Genomic DNA, 17,178 nt, shown 5'->3' on the forward strand with positions numbered 1-17,178 from the left:
GCTACAACCAACGTAATACAGAGTGCCAGTGTCGTAGTCCTTCGAGCCACGGTGACAGAGCAAGACATCTCGAAACTTCTGACTCGGTTTTGGGATCTTGAAAGTATCGGGATCAAGGCCGAACACGAAGAAACGAAGGTCGCCGATTCAGTGCTGGAAAACTTCGAGAACAACATCAAGAAGAAAGACAATCGGTACGAAGTCGCGCTACCGTGGAAGGAAAGGGTTGACCTGGCAGATAACTATGCAGTTGCAACCAAACGTCTGCATAGTTTGATGAAGAAACTTAACAAGGACAGCGAGCTCTTGAAAAGATACGATGAGACTATTAGACTGTACCTCGATGAAGGATCTGCTGAAAGAGTACCGGAAACAGAAGAGCATCCACTTGGACCCCTGTATTATATGCCACATCGAGCTGTAATACGAGAGGACCGATCTACTACGAAGGTACGCATCGTATTCGACGCATCCTCTCACGAATCTGGTTCAAAGTCCTTGAATGATAACCTGGAAGCTGGCCCAAATCTAAATCCTGACGTAGTGACCCTACTGCTTCGTTTCCGACGCTACAAGGTAGCGATGAATGCCGATGTCGAGAAGGCGTTCCTACAGATTGGCCTGAGAGAACCAGACAGAGATGCGCTCCGCTTTTTGTGGTTCAAAACTTCCCCACAAGTGGGCAGTCCAATGCCGGAAATAGAAGTTTGGAGAATGACTAGAGTGCCCTTCGGAGCTACTTCAAGTCCTTTCCTACTGACTGCTACTTTGAAACACCACTTCAGGTCCGTAGAAACCCTCTATCCTGTGACAGCTCGACGATTGCAAAGCTCCATATATATGGACGATCTTCTGATTGGAGCCGACACAGCTGAAGAAGCTATCCAGATGCACAAAGAAATTATTGAGATCTTCAGGCAAGCTTCCATGAACATTCGCAAGTGGGCCAGCAACGATCCTCTAGTATCTGCCGCCTTCGAACAAGGAATCACTTCACAAGAAAAATCTCTTTGCTCACCTTCTGGACCTCTGAAAGTACTGGGACTTCATTGGAACAAGAAGACGGATACCTTTTCGTTCAAGCCCCAGGATATCCTCCAGTTCATACAGGAGCATCGGATTACAAAACGCTTTGTGCTTCAGGCTGTTGCAAGGATCTACGACCCTTTGGGGTTTCTTTCACCTTTCTTAGTACGGGCGAAAATCTTCTTACAAGATCTATGGAAGGAAAACCTCGACTGGGATGAGACATTGCCACCCAAATTGTCTGCTGTCTGGCTAAATTGGAGCAAGGAGGTAACCATGCTTAGTGACCTCAGTATTCCAAGGTTCCTAGCAGCCGGCGGAGAAGGCCCGTACCAAAAGGCAGCACTCCACATCTTTTCTGATGCAAGCGAGTCGGCATACGGGGCTGCAGCCTACCTTCGTACGGTCGACTACAGTGGCACCGTCCGGACTATGCTACTGATGGCTAAGACCAGAGTTGCGCCGTTAAAAACGGTCACTCTAGCGAGGCTGGAATTGATGGCAGCATTGCTTGCAGCCCGAATGTACGCCTACATCGAGAAGAATTGCGACCTTGGTATTGGTGAAGCAACTTTTTGGTCCGATTCCCAGATTACACTTTGCTGGATTAACAAGGATCCCGTTACCTGGAAGGAGTTTGTGCGGAACCGGACGCAAGAAATCAGAAATTTGACTGAATATACCAGATGGCGATATTGTCCTGGAAAAGAAAACCCCGCCGATTTGCTCACTCGAGGCTTGTCTGCACTCAAACTTAGGCAGTCGCAGTTGTGGTGGTTTGGACCGACATGGCTTGCAATGTCTGATACGTGCTGGCCCGTGTACGGGGGAAGGATTGACATCGAAAACGGAAAGCTCAAGGCAACTGTGGAGTTTGGCCCGCATAGAGGAACTGATCAGCGGACGCGACAGCATTGTCAGGACCTGCTCTTTATGCTTGCCCGACGGCTCTGTTGTGAAGCGGCCCGTACAGCTACTTTACCCGTTGGAAGCCAACTAACGTCATCTGTCGGCGCGGGAGACTGTTGTGACTTCCTTGTCTTCGTCATTCGTACAGATGACCAAACATCATCATTATGGATGCTCCTCACGAGCTGACGCGTGCTCACGTGGCAGCGCTGGCTCGCCCTCTTCTTTTCTTTTTTTTCTAGTTCCATTAAAGCGGTTCATCTTGCAAGACGTGTTTTTGGCTCGATGTTAACCCCGCCGCAGTTGGAAGGCTTAGAGGTCCAACACTTGGCATCTGTCGGGTGGCTTCCTGATTCGTTGAAGGTATCGCCTCGTACGGCTGTTCCCACTGACCATGTTTGCTGCTATATTTTCACAGACAGCGGCTGCTGCTGGCGGATGATCTGCAAAACCTGGATGACAGTTTCCTGTCTCCTCCAGCAAATTAAAAGTTTATTTCATCATCATCATCCACCGCAATTAGGGACGCCGTCGTTCTGGCAGGGATTCGAAACAAATAGTCTTTGTGTCGCCTCTATGTACAAGGTCCGTTGGGTGTCTGCTCCTGGACCTCATGCGACCCTGGTGCGTACGCCGCAATATAGTTACATTGAGCCATCTTGGTCCGCTCCTGATATCGCATAAATCTTTTCGTTCACTTTAAACATAGTATGATCGGTGTTTCGCCACATCATTTGCTGGGACTGAATTGTGCAGACTGTACAGATTCCCACAAGGCGTGGGATCTGCTGAATTTTTTCTCAAGCAGCTCTCGGGCAGCGCCGAAGCTTCGCCAACCTGCCGGAATGCTGCCGTAAGCGCGTTCGTTTTTCCTTATCCGGCAGCCCGCTGGCTGCCCGCGGACTCGCTCTCTTGCCGGAACGATTTTGCGCTGGCAACGAGCAGACCATTGAGGAATGGAGAAGACGACACGCTCTTTTGCATGTTTGTTTGTTTGTTTTTCCTTTTTGTTTTTGTTTTGTCGTCGCGTTATCTGGTCGTTAATTCTTGAAGCAGAAGTTCCGCGCACGGCTTGAAGGTCTTTTACAGCGAAAGCTGTTATGAGATCACAACAACAGCCGTTTTCGGCGCCGCAGTTGTCCGCCGCCGTCGCCGGTGTCCGTAACCACTATCGCTCGAAATAAGAAAAAAAAAACGAAATAAGAAAAGACTTACAGGGTGGAACCTGGTCCCTCTGCGTGAGAGCCCAGTATTCTACCTCAGAGCCATGCCAGTGCTTGAAAGTGTTTTGCAAAAAGACCCTATACAGGCTTCATGTCGCCAAAGACCCACATTAACATTTGTAATGTAGCGTGGTAGAAGAGTAAAATAACAAACAAGCATCACACAACGCCAATTCTGTAACCAGGCGTCATACAATGCGAATTGCGCAACGAGTGGGCTGCTGAATGCTTCAAATCCATTACAAAGGGCTCTGCCATAATTCTTCATCGTCATCAGCCACAGCATCAACAAAATGCACATAATGCCTTACAAGTGTTTAGCGGGTACCACGGTTCTCCGCCGAATGACGAAAAATTGCATAGGGGCTGCTTCTCTCCTTCACAAAAATTATGATTTATGGCGTAGTGTGTTCCTCGAAAGGGCACTTCTATTGGTTGCCAAGGAAGGCAATCAGGCTGCCATGATCCATTTCCTCAGGGTCTCAATAAAGTTAATTCCCTCTCTCTCTCTGTTTCTCACGTTAACGTATGTTATAAAGCGTGGTTGGCTAGTTAAATAACAACCGGGCGTAACACAATGCGAATTATGTAACTACTGGGTCCTTTAAAGCTTCCAACCCATTACAAAAGGCTCAGCCATAATTCTTCATCCTCATCAGCCGTCGCATCAAGAAAGTGCACATAATGCCTTACGATCGTGCCTCGCGTCTCCGCAGAACGACGAATAATCTCGTGGTGGGTGCTTCCCAACTTCACAAAAATTATGATTTGTGGCGTAGTGGGTACGTTGCTAGTGTACTTGTATCAGTAGCCACAAGAGAGTTTATAACGGGCTCTAGAGATGCCGCTCTTCCAGCTTTCGCTGTGACTGTGCTGCGCTTTCCGCGCAGGCCTGGCGTTTTTAAAGACGATAGTCTTTCTTGGGGAACTTAAACGCAGAAATTTTGGCCTGTCTTTCTGTCTGTCCGTTTAGAAAAAGTTTATTTCATCACAGCACGCTACTAACAGTTCGGTATAGTGTCGTAATCAAAGACAGTAACATATACAAGTGTGTAAGGTCTATATACGTGAAACATTTCTACACAGAAGTCCAAGTCCACAGGACGTCTTCAACACATGCTACTGTGGGCTAACAGACACTTACAACAATCTTATTTTCACATGCTATACATGAGTTCGTGAACATACAAGCACATATGTACAGCAGATGTTATGGTGTTGGCAATGTACAGATTGAATAATGGTAGCATGAAATGTATATATACAAGAACCCACGCGAATACGGGAACATGCACACACAGAAATAATAAATACATACATATTACATACATTCATCAAGCTCTGTTTGATGACCTGGCTACAAGAACCAGGCTAGATGGAAATCCAGCCGCACACGCCCATCAACCACCGACAGGAAACGGCATGACCATTGCCGTAGGAATTCCTCTTCCCCAAGGAAGAACAATTCCTCCGACAAAAAGGACATAAGTTCGGAGTACAACCGTTCCAGAATCGGAAACAGAGTTCGGCGACGGTGACCTGCTGCAACAGCCTCACACCTGTTACGCCACAAACAAAAAGCCCCCGCAGCAATTAGAAGGTGTGCAAAGCGACTACGCGAGCAGCGGCCAGATGTGACGAAACGATTAACTCCTAGGCCACGGAAACCAGTGTTAACGGCTCGCCAAAATACCCTTGCAATTACACACTGCTGCAGCACATGCTGGTTGGACTCTTGTAGTGGACAGTTAGGACAAATGGAAGATGGGACCATGCCCCACCTCTCCAGCCTGTCTCGTGTTGGGAGTACTCTCCATCCCAGACGCCACATGAAGTCACGGAGATGACCAGGTAGAAAGGATGCCGTTATCGCGCTCCACGAGACACGACTCGAACGTGCTAGACGGGCTGGAGGAACCAGAGGGAGCAGCAGGGCTGCCGTTGTATCTACAACCCGGTTTTCTAGAATGTCCACATCAGGGCAAACCTGCTGTGCATGCCGATAAAATGCTACTGCCGTGGAGTAAAATGCAGGCACGTTAAGTGCTTGCGGCGCGGAGTTAAGCCTTGCTCCCGGTAACAAATAGCGTAACTTTGTGCCTAAGAAATAGCAGGCAAGATCAAGCGCTGGACACTGGTCACCGTTTAGCAACCGAAGCAAGAATCGCAGAGCAAGCAGCCGGCAGCGAACAGACACAGACGGGAACGCGAATCCACCTCTGTTGCGTGGTTGCCCAAGCGCAGCGCGGCAAACCAGCTCTGTTCCACCTGACCAGAAAAACGAGCCAAGAAGGGATTGCAACGACCTAGTTATTCGCAAGGGGGGCTGCACAACATGAGAAATGTACCATGCACGACCGCAAAATACTGTCTGTGCTAAGTACCGTCTTTCCAACAGCGGTAAATCGTACTCTTGCGCTTCCCGGACGCGTCGTTTTACATCTTCGAGTACTGAAACCCACACGGAGGATGATATGCCGTGGTAGGTATAATCAAGCCCCAAAATACGTAGACAGCCGCTTTTTTGAAGGCGGAAGAAGGGACTTAGGCAGATGTCTGGGGAACCAATAAACAAATATCGACATTTTGAAAAATTTAACGCAGCACCGGAGATATTCCCATATTCATCGAAAAGCCGTAGGCTACGGGATAGGCTGTCCTCGTTCTTTAGATACAATGTGATGTCATCGGCGAAAGCTGTCACCTTCACAGTATCACTTCCAGGTAGTGGGAGGCCTCGAATGTATGGATCGTTAAGTAGTGAGCGCAGGAACGGTTCGAGACTAAGCACAAAAAGTACTGGAGATAGAGGACACCCTTGGCGAACTCCGCGGCTAACAGGAAATGGCGCACTTTCATAACCATCAAGAAACAACGTGCTGTGTATGTTTCTGTATGCGTTTCTGAGAAGCTCAACAAAGTTTTGCGAGAAGCCAAACGCCTCCATAACGCTAAATATGTAGCTATGTTCAAGGCGATCGAATGCCTTTTCTTGATCAAGTGAAACCAAGAGCCCACGTGCTGATCTCGCTACCGTATACGCGATGATGTCACGCGTAACAAAGGAGACACTATGAATTTCTCGTCCAGGGATCGAGCACGTCTGATGATGTCCTATTAAGGAAGGCATCAGGCTTCTCAAGCGCCGAGTGACAACTGCTGCAAAAGTTTTGTAATCAACGTTGAGAAGCGTAATTGGTCTCCAATCCTCCGGGCGAACTGAAGATGGGTCATGTTTAGGTATCAACACAATGCGGCCATCGTGAAAGCTATCTGGGAAATCAAAGTGCTTAAAGCAACGGCAAATAACAGAGGTGAAAGTGGAACCAATGTCATCCCAAAATGTTAAATAAAACTCAACGGGCAACCCGTCCGGGCCAGGAGCCGAACCACGCTTCATAGAAGACAATGCTTCTTTGACCTCATCAGCTGATGGACTTGCACAAAGTTGTGCAGCTACATCTGGTGGAACCTGAGGCAGACCACCAAGCATTGTGAATGTCTCAGCGGTACCATGATGCGTTGACATAGCCGTTCGAGCCATGTTCTCGAAATGAGTTAAGAAATGTGATCGATCACGCGCAGGTGGCAACGCAACGGGAACGGCTCTGGCGGCTTGGGCAATCAGCGGATTTGACTGTCTGAGGAGCGAGCTTCTCGCAAAGCGCAGTACTTCGGGGTGAGCACATGGATTACGTCTGCAACGCCAGGCAGCGGCTGACAACGACGATGCTGCAATAAGGCGTTGGAAACGGCCCCTTAGCTCTCGCTGCCATGCGCGCATCAAAGGAGTAAGTCGGTCGACCCGAAGAGCAATGCGTAGCTTTGTGGCAGTGTCTGCTAGTTCCTCCGACATACGCCGTCTCAAAGCACGCCCTTCAACTGAGCAGTGTAGACGTCACTGTACCTTGAGCGCGTCCCACGAGTCCGGACCGTATCCAAAAAGGGAGGCGCGCAAGACTCTAGATAAACTGGAGCGCGAACGCGTGTCATGCAAAACGCGAATGTCAAGGCGCCATGGTCTCACTGACGAAGTAAAAGGAAAGGAAGCCTCGAGCGCTACTGGTCGATGATCGGAGACATAAACAGGGGATGACGGTAATGGTATCACATCGGATCGCGACACGTAAGAAGCTAGCGCACTTGACACGTAGAAGCGATCCAACCTACTTGACGATGAGCCACGCCGCCAAGTCCAGGCATATTGGGATCCGTGTACTAGTCTGTACGTATCTATCAAAGAGAAGTGCTGGACAAGGCGACACAGCTCTCGCGCGTTCCAGTCAGGTCGACCCCATCCCGGGCCCTGGACATCAGCTCGCGTATCTAAGACACAGTTAAAATCTCCGGTGAGTATTACATGCCGACCGTCGAGAAAATACACGTCCAGGTCACGGAAAAAATCATTAGATTTGGCTGCTTGGGCTGGCCCATAAATACACAGAATGCGTAGCCTGAATGACGATAGGTTGCAGTCAAAAGCCAGTACGCGACCTAGCCCATCATAGAAAACGTGGTGATCTCGCAAAAGAGTTCGGTTAAAAATAATGATTCCAACTCCACTGAAGCGAGATGTCGCGAAAGAAAAGTAACAGTCCAGGTTGAATGCGCGCTTGAACGCACGAACGTGGCCAATGGTAAAAAAATTTGTTTCTTGTAAACACAGAACATCACAATGTTCTGCGTGAGCTACGCTGATAACCTCGGCTTGTTTTACAGGATTACGGAACCCTTGAACGTTTAAAGAAATTATTTTTAGGGTATCAGCCATATTGAAATACTAATGAGTGACCTTACTGACCTGGTCGTGTTCTTCAATTCGGCACCCCGGGGTCCGGGGGACACGCAGTGCTCACGCTACACAACACACTTCGGCCCTCTAGAAGAGGGTCGAGGTTTCTTCGGCTGCTGAGACTCGGAGCGGCTATCCTGGGCACCGTCCGAGCTGGTGCCACTCGTATGCGCACGCTTAACTTCTCGCGGGGCAAGCATCTCCACATCACATTCGTCTAGGCTAGGCGAGAGCTCAATGCTACTGTCCACTCCGAGGCTGAAGCTGCTTTCAGACGACTCAGGTAACGGTAGGGCTGCAGAGTCAATGTTGTCGCCACCAACGACCTTGACCGCTAGCTGCTTGTCGAGGCGAGTCAGTAAAGAGTTCCCATGGCGTCTTGCAACTTGTTCAAGGAAGTCGCGAGCCTGGCTTTCTGAAGGAACCAATGTGTTTGGCTCATTCGGTTCAAACGCTGCGCTGGACGAAACGCTCGCGTCCGTACACTTCAAAGCGTCGGAGACTACGGCACATTCAGCTAAGGATGCGGCCGGCGTGTCGGTCTCTCCATGCGCTTGCTTCTCGGCAGGAGACGCAACCAAACGTGAAACGTCTTGCTTGTCTGGAATGGACGCCACGTCAACCATGGTGTCTTTTCTTGCCGGCGAGGCTGGCGGTCATGGCGCCTCGTGATTGGCCAAGCTGTACACTTCTTCGTTTCCTTTTAACGTAGCTTCCGAAGGTGCATTCTTGATTTCTTCTGCAGCTCCGGTTTCTCGCTCAGGCATTACCGCAGGTGACACGGTCGGTAGAGGCGAAAAGGTCCCCGCAGCAGCATCCGAATACGAACGCCGCACTGGACAGACGGTAGTGGGGTGACCATCTCCACAACGTCGGCAGGGGCGGTCGCACCCTTCGCTTTCGTGCCCATGGACACCACAGCGACCACAGAACGGTGCTGTGCACTGTGCACGATAATGGCCACTGGAGCCACACCGACGGCAAACACGCTGCAGACCACGGTAGTCGAGCGTGACTCGATGGCCAGAAACTCTAAGGTAGTTGGGGACGGGATGTGTGGTGCTCATTTCCATCCGAACAAAACGCGTGCCTGTGAGGACTCCGCGTCGTGCGCTCATGAAGCCAGCGTTTACAGATAACACCTTGCCGTATGGGGACAAAGCCTGGACGAGGACTTCGTTGGGGACGAAGGACGGTAGGAATAAACAGGCGACGTTAGTTACCTGCGGGCCAACAGGAACGACAGGAATGCGCTCGCCACCGATGGTCAGGTAGCCAGCGTCGACGATTAGAGTCATGGAAGCCATGCTCTTGACGGTGACTTGGAAGTTCATGCCTCCCATATGCTGAACACAATGTACTTCTGGCAGACCAACTATTGAGGCCGTCGCGTCGACGACGGTCTCCGGACTAGTTCCCGCAGGAACAACGACGTCGAAAGCTTGGGCCTTCGAAGGTGTCCATGACGTTGAAGGCGTCATGGCTTGATGGTGAAGACGTCCCTGACGTGGAACACGCAGGGACGTCAACAAGAGCGCACTGTCTGTCTTTCTGTTTGTCGGCACGTCCCTCGATTCAGCCACTCGGCCAATGTTGAACCACTTGCCCAAGGGCCAGCCATCGTGAACGGCTGACTAGGTTCATACTTGTGTACATTGTTGATCAAAAAGCAAACATTACGCATATCTGAGGCGCAGCATCACTAGGTAAGTATTAGACGGTGTGTTCCTTTAACAGAAAATACATAGATACGCAATTTTAAAGACCTTGATGGTATGCGTTTAACGTTGAGACTTAAAAGATTGCCACAGCTGAAGCGATCAGCGGTCCAAGCCGAGCAAGCGCGAGCGCCAACAACAACCGTCTTCGTCTTCTTCTTTCGCAGGCGTTCTTGTCTGCGCCCTACCATGTTACAAATCACTCCCCCGCGGAAAAGGAGCCATCCTGGCGACCTAAGGAACAGGTACAACTGGTGGGTCATAATGCGGCTTCAGTCGATCGACGTGAACAGTCTCGCGGCCGCGACGGCGGCGGTTCGTAGATGATTGAACAGGCTCAATCATATAGTTAACTGGGGATGCTTGACGTAGGACGAGGTAGGGGCCTTCGTACTTAGGCAGTAGCTTTGTGGAAAGGCCAGGAGCGGAGGAGGGAACGCGAAGCCACACCAACGTTCCAGGCGAATACGATTGAGGAGGCAGGTTTTCGTCGTGACGGTCCTTCTGGCCCTACTCGCCCTACAATGTTACAACCCTAGTTTCTTAAGGTGCGCTGAAAATGCGACTGCGCTGAAACTTGTCTTCCTCCGTGCCCTCTGCACAAGCTCATTTTGTGTTTCGGTTTCGGTTCAGTATTGCATTGTACGAATGACAGGGGGCGCCGCTCTGGCATTCCTGTTTTACCCAGGCGACGTGTAAGTAAGAGAGTTTGTGGAGAGTACTCGTTGAGTGCGGACGTTTCTTCTCCTTCGGCGCATCGCGCCAAACAGCGTGTTCGGGCTGGCCGGCGTCCCCACCGGTCGCGTTGGTCACCGCCGGTCTTCGCCTGCCGCTGCGCCGGGACTACCAGCCCGCAACACAGCACTCGTGTTTCCCGACGTATTGCCAGATGGCGTCCATATCTCACGCAGCGCCTCTTCTATCGTCTTTAGACGACATTTGCAGCGAAGCACGCAGGTACGCGGCCAATTTTTTTCGATTCGCGCCTTTCACAGTGGTTGGACGCGCATTTCAGTTGTGGCCTTACTATGTATAACGTCTGTCCTAACGCCACGAAGTTTTAAACGAGGTGCAGGCAGAAGTGCGCCTTCTCTTGAAGAACAGATGCCTTGGGCTGCACGGTGGTAATCCCTTGTATGTGACCGAAGGTAAGACATTTCACTGTCGTGCGAGGAATTTTCATGTTGCTTACGTTGAATTCGTGCCGTCGTGCAGCGCCGAAGATTCTTTCGGTTGTAGTATCTCTCTCCGGATTCTAATGGTCGCGATATGCGACTGTGACAGCCGTCAACGGGACGTCCGGAAGGCCGGCTTGGCGCGCGAAATGAACGCTTGCTTCGTGCGATGTCGTTGCTATTCGGCCAATTGATCTCTTTCGCACTGAGGCAGTTAGGAAGTCAAGAACACGCCGACGTGCACGGTGCACACTCGACTCACTCACGTCGAATTTATCCACAATAGCATGCACAATAGCACGCCGAGATACCTTTGTCCGATTAGCACGGTCTTCTTGTCAGCTGACAGTTTCGCTCGTCCGACGCGAGCCCTGCGGATAAATGCGGAGCTTTCCAATACTTCCACAAGAGCCACAGATGTGCTTCTGGAGAGTGGAAACATTTTTCAGGTCCACATGCGCTGGCACAACTCGCTCGACGTATACGTAACGGAACACGGTATCGATCCTGCCTCACTAGCCGGGCCAACAATAGGCTGATGGTACGTGTAGCATTTATTCAGTAGCAACTCGACGCCGTGCAGGTGCGTTGCTGTTGGTAGCCAGAACGAGTCTGCCGCGCAAGTGCTGGAGCTCGCTTGCTGCAAACGCTCCTGCTGACGTCACTCGGCGCGTCTCGTGTAACGCCGGTCGCAGACTTGGGCGTCTCGTATCACGTAGCCGACTCCGGCTACTCGTACCAGCGTGTGATAAAACCTCTGAAGGCACTGTAATTGGCTGGCTGCTGCATCAAAATGGCTTCGACCTAGTGAAGAAATTGCATGGAATAGCTGACCTCACTTTTGAAGAAATCATAAATGCTGTATCAGAGACCCATCAGCACAGCTTGCAATCACCTCGGGCCGCACAGTTGTTGGGTTCCGACATAGAGTACAACAATACACTACTAACTTATTTAATAACGCATAAACATATTTCTTGCACATAAAAGATATCGTAAAGAATCGTGTTGAGGAGAGATTTAATAACGCGTAAACGTATTTCTTTCACATAAAAGATATCGTTAATAATCGTGTTGGGGAGAGTCACGAAAACCAGAAAAGGAAAATAAGAACGCTAAAATAATAGACAGTGTCCCTGAGCGCACACTCTATGATGGCAGAATGGCCAGTGCGACCACGCGTGCGCTGCTGATGGGCCAACGTTGAAGTTGCTGCAACACCAGGCTAGGCTCTTGGCGACGCTGGCGCTGTTCGGGGTAGTGGTGCTGCGTGTGATTCTTCAGCGCCCCGCAGCCACCGCAACGTTGCAGATGGCCAGCGTGATGAAATGGAGGGGCGCTGTGGGGGAAAGAAAAATCAGATAAACAGTCAACCTGACAAAGTCAAATTGATTAGATGAACTTCGCGCTAAATGAATGACCGGCCGATGAGCGGTCACTGATCTAAAAATATTACCTGCCTTTTGACGGATATTCCGCACACACACCAGCCGCGCTTGGTGTTCCTTAACCAGGTACATCGAACACAGTTCGCAACAATTTCCTTGTGAAATATGATATTTCTGCAGTTCACCATCTTAACCTCAGAATATGCTGCTCGGAGGCAGTAGTTTCCAATTTTTTACTGCAGATTACAGCTATAGTATGGCACCTATTCAGGTATAATTTTAACTTTATTGATTATCACGTGGAAGGCCCGAAGGCACTACACAAAAGACGGGGAAGTGGGGTGCAATACAAACGCGTGCAAAAGAAGTTGTGAAAACTCAGATATTCCTGAGAGATACCAAGGATTTAAAGAGGGCTACGTCAATTTTATTTTTCATTGCACGGCTATCTACGAAGGAAAGGTAACGCGTCAGGCTACATTTGCGGTCGACGGAAGAGTTTACTGGGCGTGAATTACGTACTTCGGGATGTTTATACTGCATTTTACATGTTCACCTAGCGAGAATGATCTATTCAGAGTTTTTTATTGTTACCAGTGGCGAAACGTTGTACTGAAATACAGACAAGCCCATTGAGAAATCTGTAAATGTCAGTGACCCAATGCGATACCCGAGAGCAAGGACAGAAACAGATGGCACCGCTGTATTCTTCGGTGTCATTGCGCGAGCTACCTCTGCTTGAATTACGAGAGGTGCTTTCAAGAAAGGAAATAGTATTTTTTTTACTCTGGATCTAATCAGCCTTTTCTGTACCTGTCACTGTCTAGCATTGCGCCTGTGTTTCGTTGTTCTTTTTGGAGCGGCCGTATTCCCTTGCACCGGCGTTTTGTAACATTACGCGAGATCCGGTCCTAAAGGAATTATCTGCTAGCCTTACTTCGTACAGCATTCTAATTTGTTGCTATCGCACTCATTGCTTCGCCCTTGCGGCGAAACTGCGACTTTCATTACAGCGAAAGCTGTTATGAGATCACAAGGGCCGATTTTGGCGCCGTAGTTGTCCGTCGGCGCCGGTGTCCGTATACAGGCTTCATTCCGGGCAAGGAATCGCGTTAACATATGTAATATAGCGTGGTAGAAGAGTAAAATAACAACCAGTCGTCATACAATGTGAATTGCGCAACTAGTTGGTCGTTTAATGGGTCCAATTCATTAAAAAGGGCTCAGCCGTAATTCTTCGTTATCAGCCCCAGCACAAAGTGCACGCTAATGCCTTACAGATGTGTAGCGGACACCACGCTTCTCTGCAGAATGAAGAATAATGGTATAGTGGGTGCTTCTCTACTTCACAAAAATTACGATTTGTGGCGTAGTGGGTAGCTTACTAGTGTACTTGTATTAGTTGTCCGAAGAGAGTTTACAACAAGCTCTAGAAAGGCCGCTGTTCCAGCCTTCACTGTGACTGTGCTACGTGTTCGGCGCAGGCTTGGCGTTTTTTTTTTCTTACCCTTGAGGCTTACCCATTATTGCTCCACATTTATTCCCATTTTATCCACACGTTTCTGAACGCTGCTCTTTGCTAAAGAGCACCTTGTACATTGGAAAATGAAAGTAGGCCTGCATATATTTAGACAGTCTGCCAACAGAACTGCAAATTGGCCTAGATGGTGAGGATTCATTGTGGGCGAAGCGCAAAAAACGTAGACGGAAAAGAAGAGAACGACACAGGACAAGCGCTACTTCAACTGGTTTTTAATCGAAGAAATTACACGCAAGAAAACTAACAAACACAGCAACCACGGCAATACCCTGCCTGATAACAAAAGAACGAGCAACACATTCAACTATCTGAATATGAGAGGAACGTGCACCACCAGGGTCACGTGACCCTTTGCAAACAGCCTCGCTGCCCCACGCGCATCCCTACCCCTTTTCCAACAAGTGTATTTCATTACACGATAGTGCCACAGTAGCGCCTGTCCTGTGTCGTTCTCTTCTTTACCGTCTACGTTTTTTGCGCTTCGCCCACAATGAGTCTGCCAACCACACAAAGAAATAACCGATTTCGTATAATTTGGTGGCATTCCCCTTTCTTCACGCTGGTTAGCTAATAGTTATGCAGCTATGACCCGCTGTCTCTTAACATCAGGATCTCGTATCAGCGCGAGGATTAACAGCTGTAATAATTATAAGTAACTTCCATCGGTTCAATCCGTGAAGAGCGGCGCAATCAACTTAAAACACGATGGCGTACGGAACGTTGTCTACCAAACATCACCAGGTAAAAAGAAAAATAATATTTTTGAACGCCAGTAATATTGTGTTGAGATACAGGTGTGGTCAAAAATAATCTGGAGACACCTTCCCCCCTACGGCATCACCCGTAATCATATCGTGGTTTGGGTACGGAAAACCCCACGAGTTTTATTATTATTATTAGTATTATTATTATTATTGTTATTATTATTAGTAGTAGTAATAGTAGTAGTAGTAGAAGTAGTAGTAGTAGTAGTAGTAGTAGTAGTAGTAGTGGTGGTGGTGGTGGTGGTGGTGGTGGTGGTGGTGGTGGTGGTGGTAGAAGTAGTATACGCTGGCTACTGCTGATTCAAGAGAGCATCTGGACATGACGTTATGGTGACAGCTGCGCTAGAAGTGGCGAGACCTGCTGCGGCCCTTGTGGCGCCCAGAGAACCAGAGGAAAAGATGGCCGGTAGATCCCTGCTGCGTTGCTCCTTTTTCAAGAAAATGTCGCACGAAGAATGGTGAAGATTGCTGGGTGACCAAAATCCGCCGATCGCGCCTTGGGTTAAATCTAGTGATCTCAGAGCCCGTTGAGTCTTCCGGAGCAGCTGAATAAGTTATAACTATTGACCGGATAGGGCGTCTCGCACAACATGGAACAAATATTGTTTGTTTGTTTGTTTGTTTGTTTCTTTGTTTGTTTGTTTGTTTGTTTGTTTGTTTGTTTGTTTGTTTGTTTGTTTGTTTGTTTGTTTGTTTGTTTGTTTGTTTGTTTGTTTGTTTGTTTGTTTGTTTGTTCTTCCATCAAGGTAGCACATAGCCAATCTGGGGGATTGACCGTAAATTGGTCATCTGAACATTTTTAAATTACAGAATACGCCATGAATAAAAATAATGAAAGAAGGCCTATGAAAAAAAAAACTTCAATTATTGTGCCCTTCGCAGTCAGACTGATTTCGACTAGAGATACTACATACTATTTCTTAATACTCCACGATAATTTGTAAAAGTACAAATTAAAATCGTATACGTTCAGTTGCTTGAACAAAGCAACACACCGCATCAAGACACCATTTTGCTATATCCCAGCACCTATTCACTGCAGGTGAGCACAATTTGTGATGTTAAGTTTAACATTACCTTAGAAATCAGAACAACGACGAAGTACTGTTTCTTTTCCGCTTACTCACAAGTAATCCTCGTGCGCGCGTGAGTGGCGCCGCTGTTTTCTCCCTCAGGGAGAACAGAGTTGCAGCATTAGGCTTGGTGGTCATACCATATTGTTACGGGAGGAAGAATATATGTACACTATATATGCAATAACTTCAGCGGCTGTCACGATGGCGCCCTCCTCCTAGCAAACGTATACACTAATTTACTACTTGTCATTTTTGCCTTCAATTCCTATATAGCCACGATACCGCTGGGCTCTCCATTTTTTTATTTTGTTCGGCCGCAAGCCCACGTTACCTTTCGGCAAACCCCCGCCGACCAGAGTAAATTACACGTCGGAGTGCGCTCGGGAAGCCACAGCGAAGCTGCCAGGGGGCGCGCCGTATTTCCTGGCGACGACTTTCGGACTCGCAGGACAATCAGAGAGTGCATGTATAACGCGCGCCATCGTGATTTTAGCCTGCTTCTCCTACGGACCCTCTCAGGCCACGTCCGACTTTTGAATAAGCTACTTGAACGCTATTCCGGCCCTGACCGTATCTTACGTCAAGTGACCGACGTCACATACGCAATCGCCCTATAGCGAGACCACTGTCGTTCAGCCTCGTACTCATGTGCGCATGTCACGCGTCTCAAACCATCGTTCGAGTGCCTGCTAATTAGCACCGGGTCGGGGCTCTAGTGGCCAATAAATACCGTAACGGGCTGCAAAGGACGACGAAGAGGACAGCAAAAGAAGAAGTCTTTGGAATTTGCGACCTGGGCACCACCTTGTGAGCCGCTGAAGTTATTGTATACGTAGTGTAAATATATTCTTCACCCCGTAACAATACATCGCTTCATCGTAAAGTGCGAGAAAACGGAAGTGGTAATAATTAGACGCAAACTAGAAGTAAAGCTTCACATGGTCCCTTATACATTCGCCAGGGCGACGCGAAGGCGAAAGCCTTCCGGTGTGGCTATATTACCGTCCACTATATAGCATGCGAACGCCACGAAGATGAGTGAGCGCGGAGCTCGGTCGGCAAGACCCACGAATTCGAAACTGGAATATTCGCACGCCCCTAATATTAGGTACCCTATATGCTGCTCCCAAGAAAGGTCGTTGGCAATGTGAACGCCTAGATAGCGGTAGCTTCTAGCGTATTGAATAATAATATCTGGGGTCTAACGTCCCAAAACCACGATATAATTATGAGAGACGCAGTAGTGGAGGGCTCCGGAAATTTCGACCACCTGGGGTTCTTTAACGTGCAACTAAATCTAAGTACAGTAACGTATAAGGGAGCACTTACATAGGACATAGGTAGGGGAGGTTGCGTTATTACGAGAATTGCGCATTGATTTACATTTATTAATGTTCAGCTCCATGCGCCATGTGATGCACCATTTATGTATGCTATTATGCCATATATTATTGTTATTGCGATAAACATTACATGGACTCTCTCGACGAGTTTTTTATGTATATGTATATGTATGTATATATCTGAAAAGCCACAAAATGAAAATAGTTCACATGAAAATTTTTCC

At 48.6% G+C, this 17,178-nt stretch overlaps 1 protein-coding gene across 1 annotated transcript in view; it reads right to left on the reverse strand.

The window, feature by feature from the left end:
* Positions 1–4,554: 4,554 nt before the first annotated feature.
* Positions 4,555–17,178, reverse strand: part of LOC125759838 (uncharacterized) — a gene marked incomplete at its 3' end in the record, with an annotated part of 37,639 nt that continues 25,015 nt past the window's right edge. Inside the window, exons 2-4 of the mRNA XM_049419252.1 lie at positions 12,046–12,182; positions 8,126–8,365; positions 4,555–5,576 (exon numbers count right to left, since the gene is read on the reverse strand). Coding sequence (XP_049275209.1) covers positions 4,555–5,576; positions 8,126–8,365; positions 12,046–12,182 — 1,399 coding nt within the window. The remainder of the gene's footprint in view (positions 5,577–8,125; positions 8,366–12,045; positions 12,183–17,178) is intronic.

Source organism: Rhipicephalus sanguineus, chromosome 1 (assembly GCF_013339695.2).
Source record: "Rhipicephalus sanguineus isolate Rsan-2018 chromosome 1, BIME_Rsan_1.4, whole genome shotgun sequence".
Taxonomy (NCBI): Eukaryota; Metazoa; Arthropoda; class Arachnida; order Ixodida; family Ixodidae; genus Rhipicephalus; species Rhipicephalus sanguineus.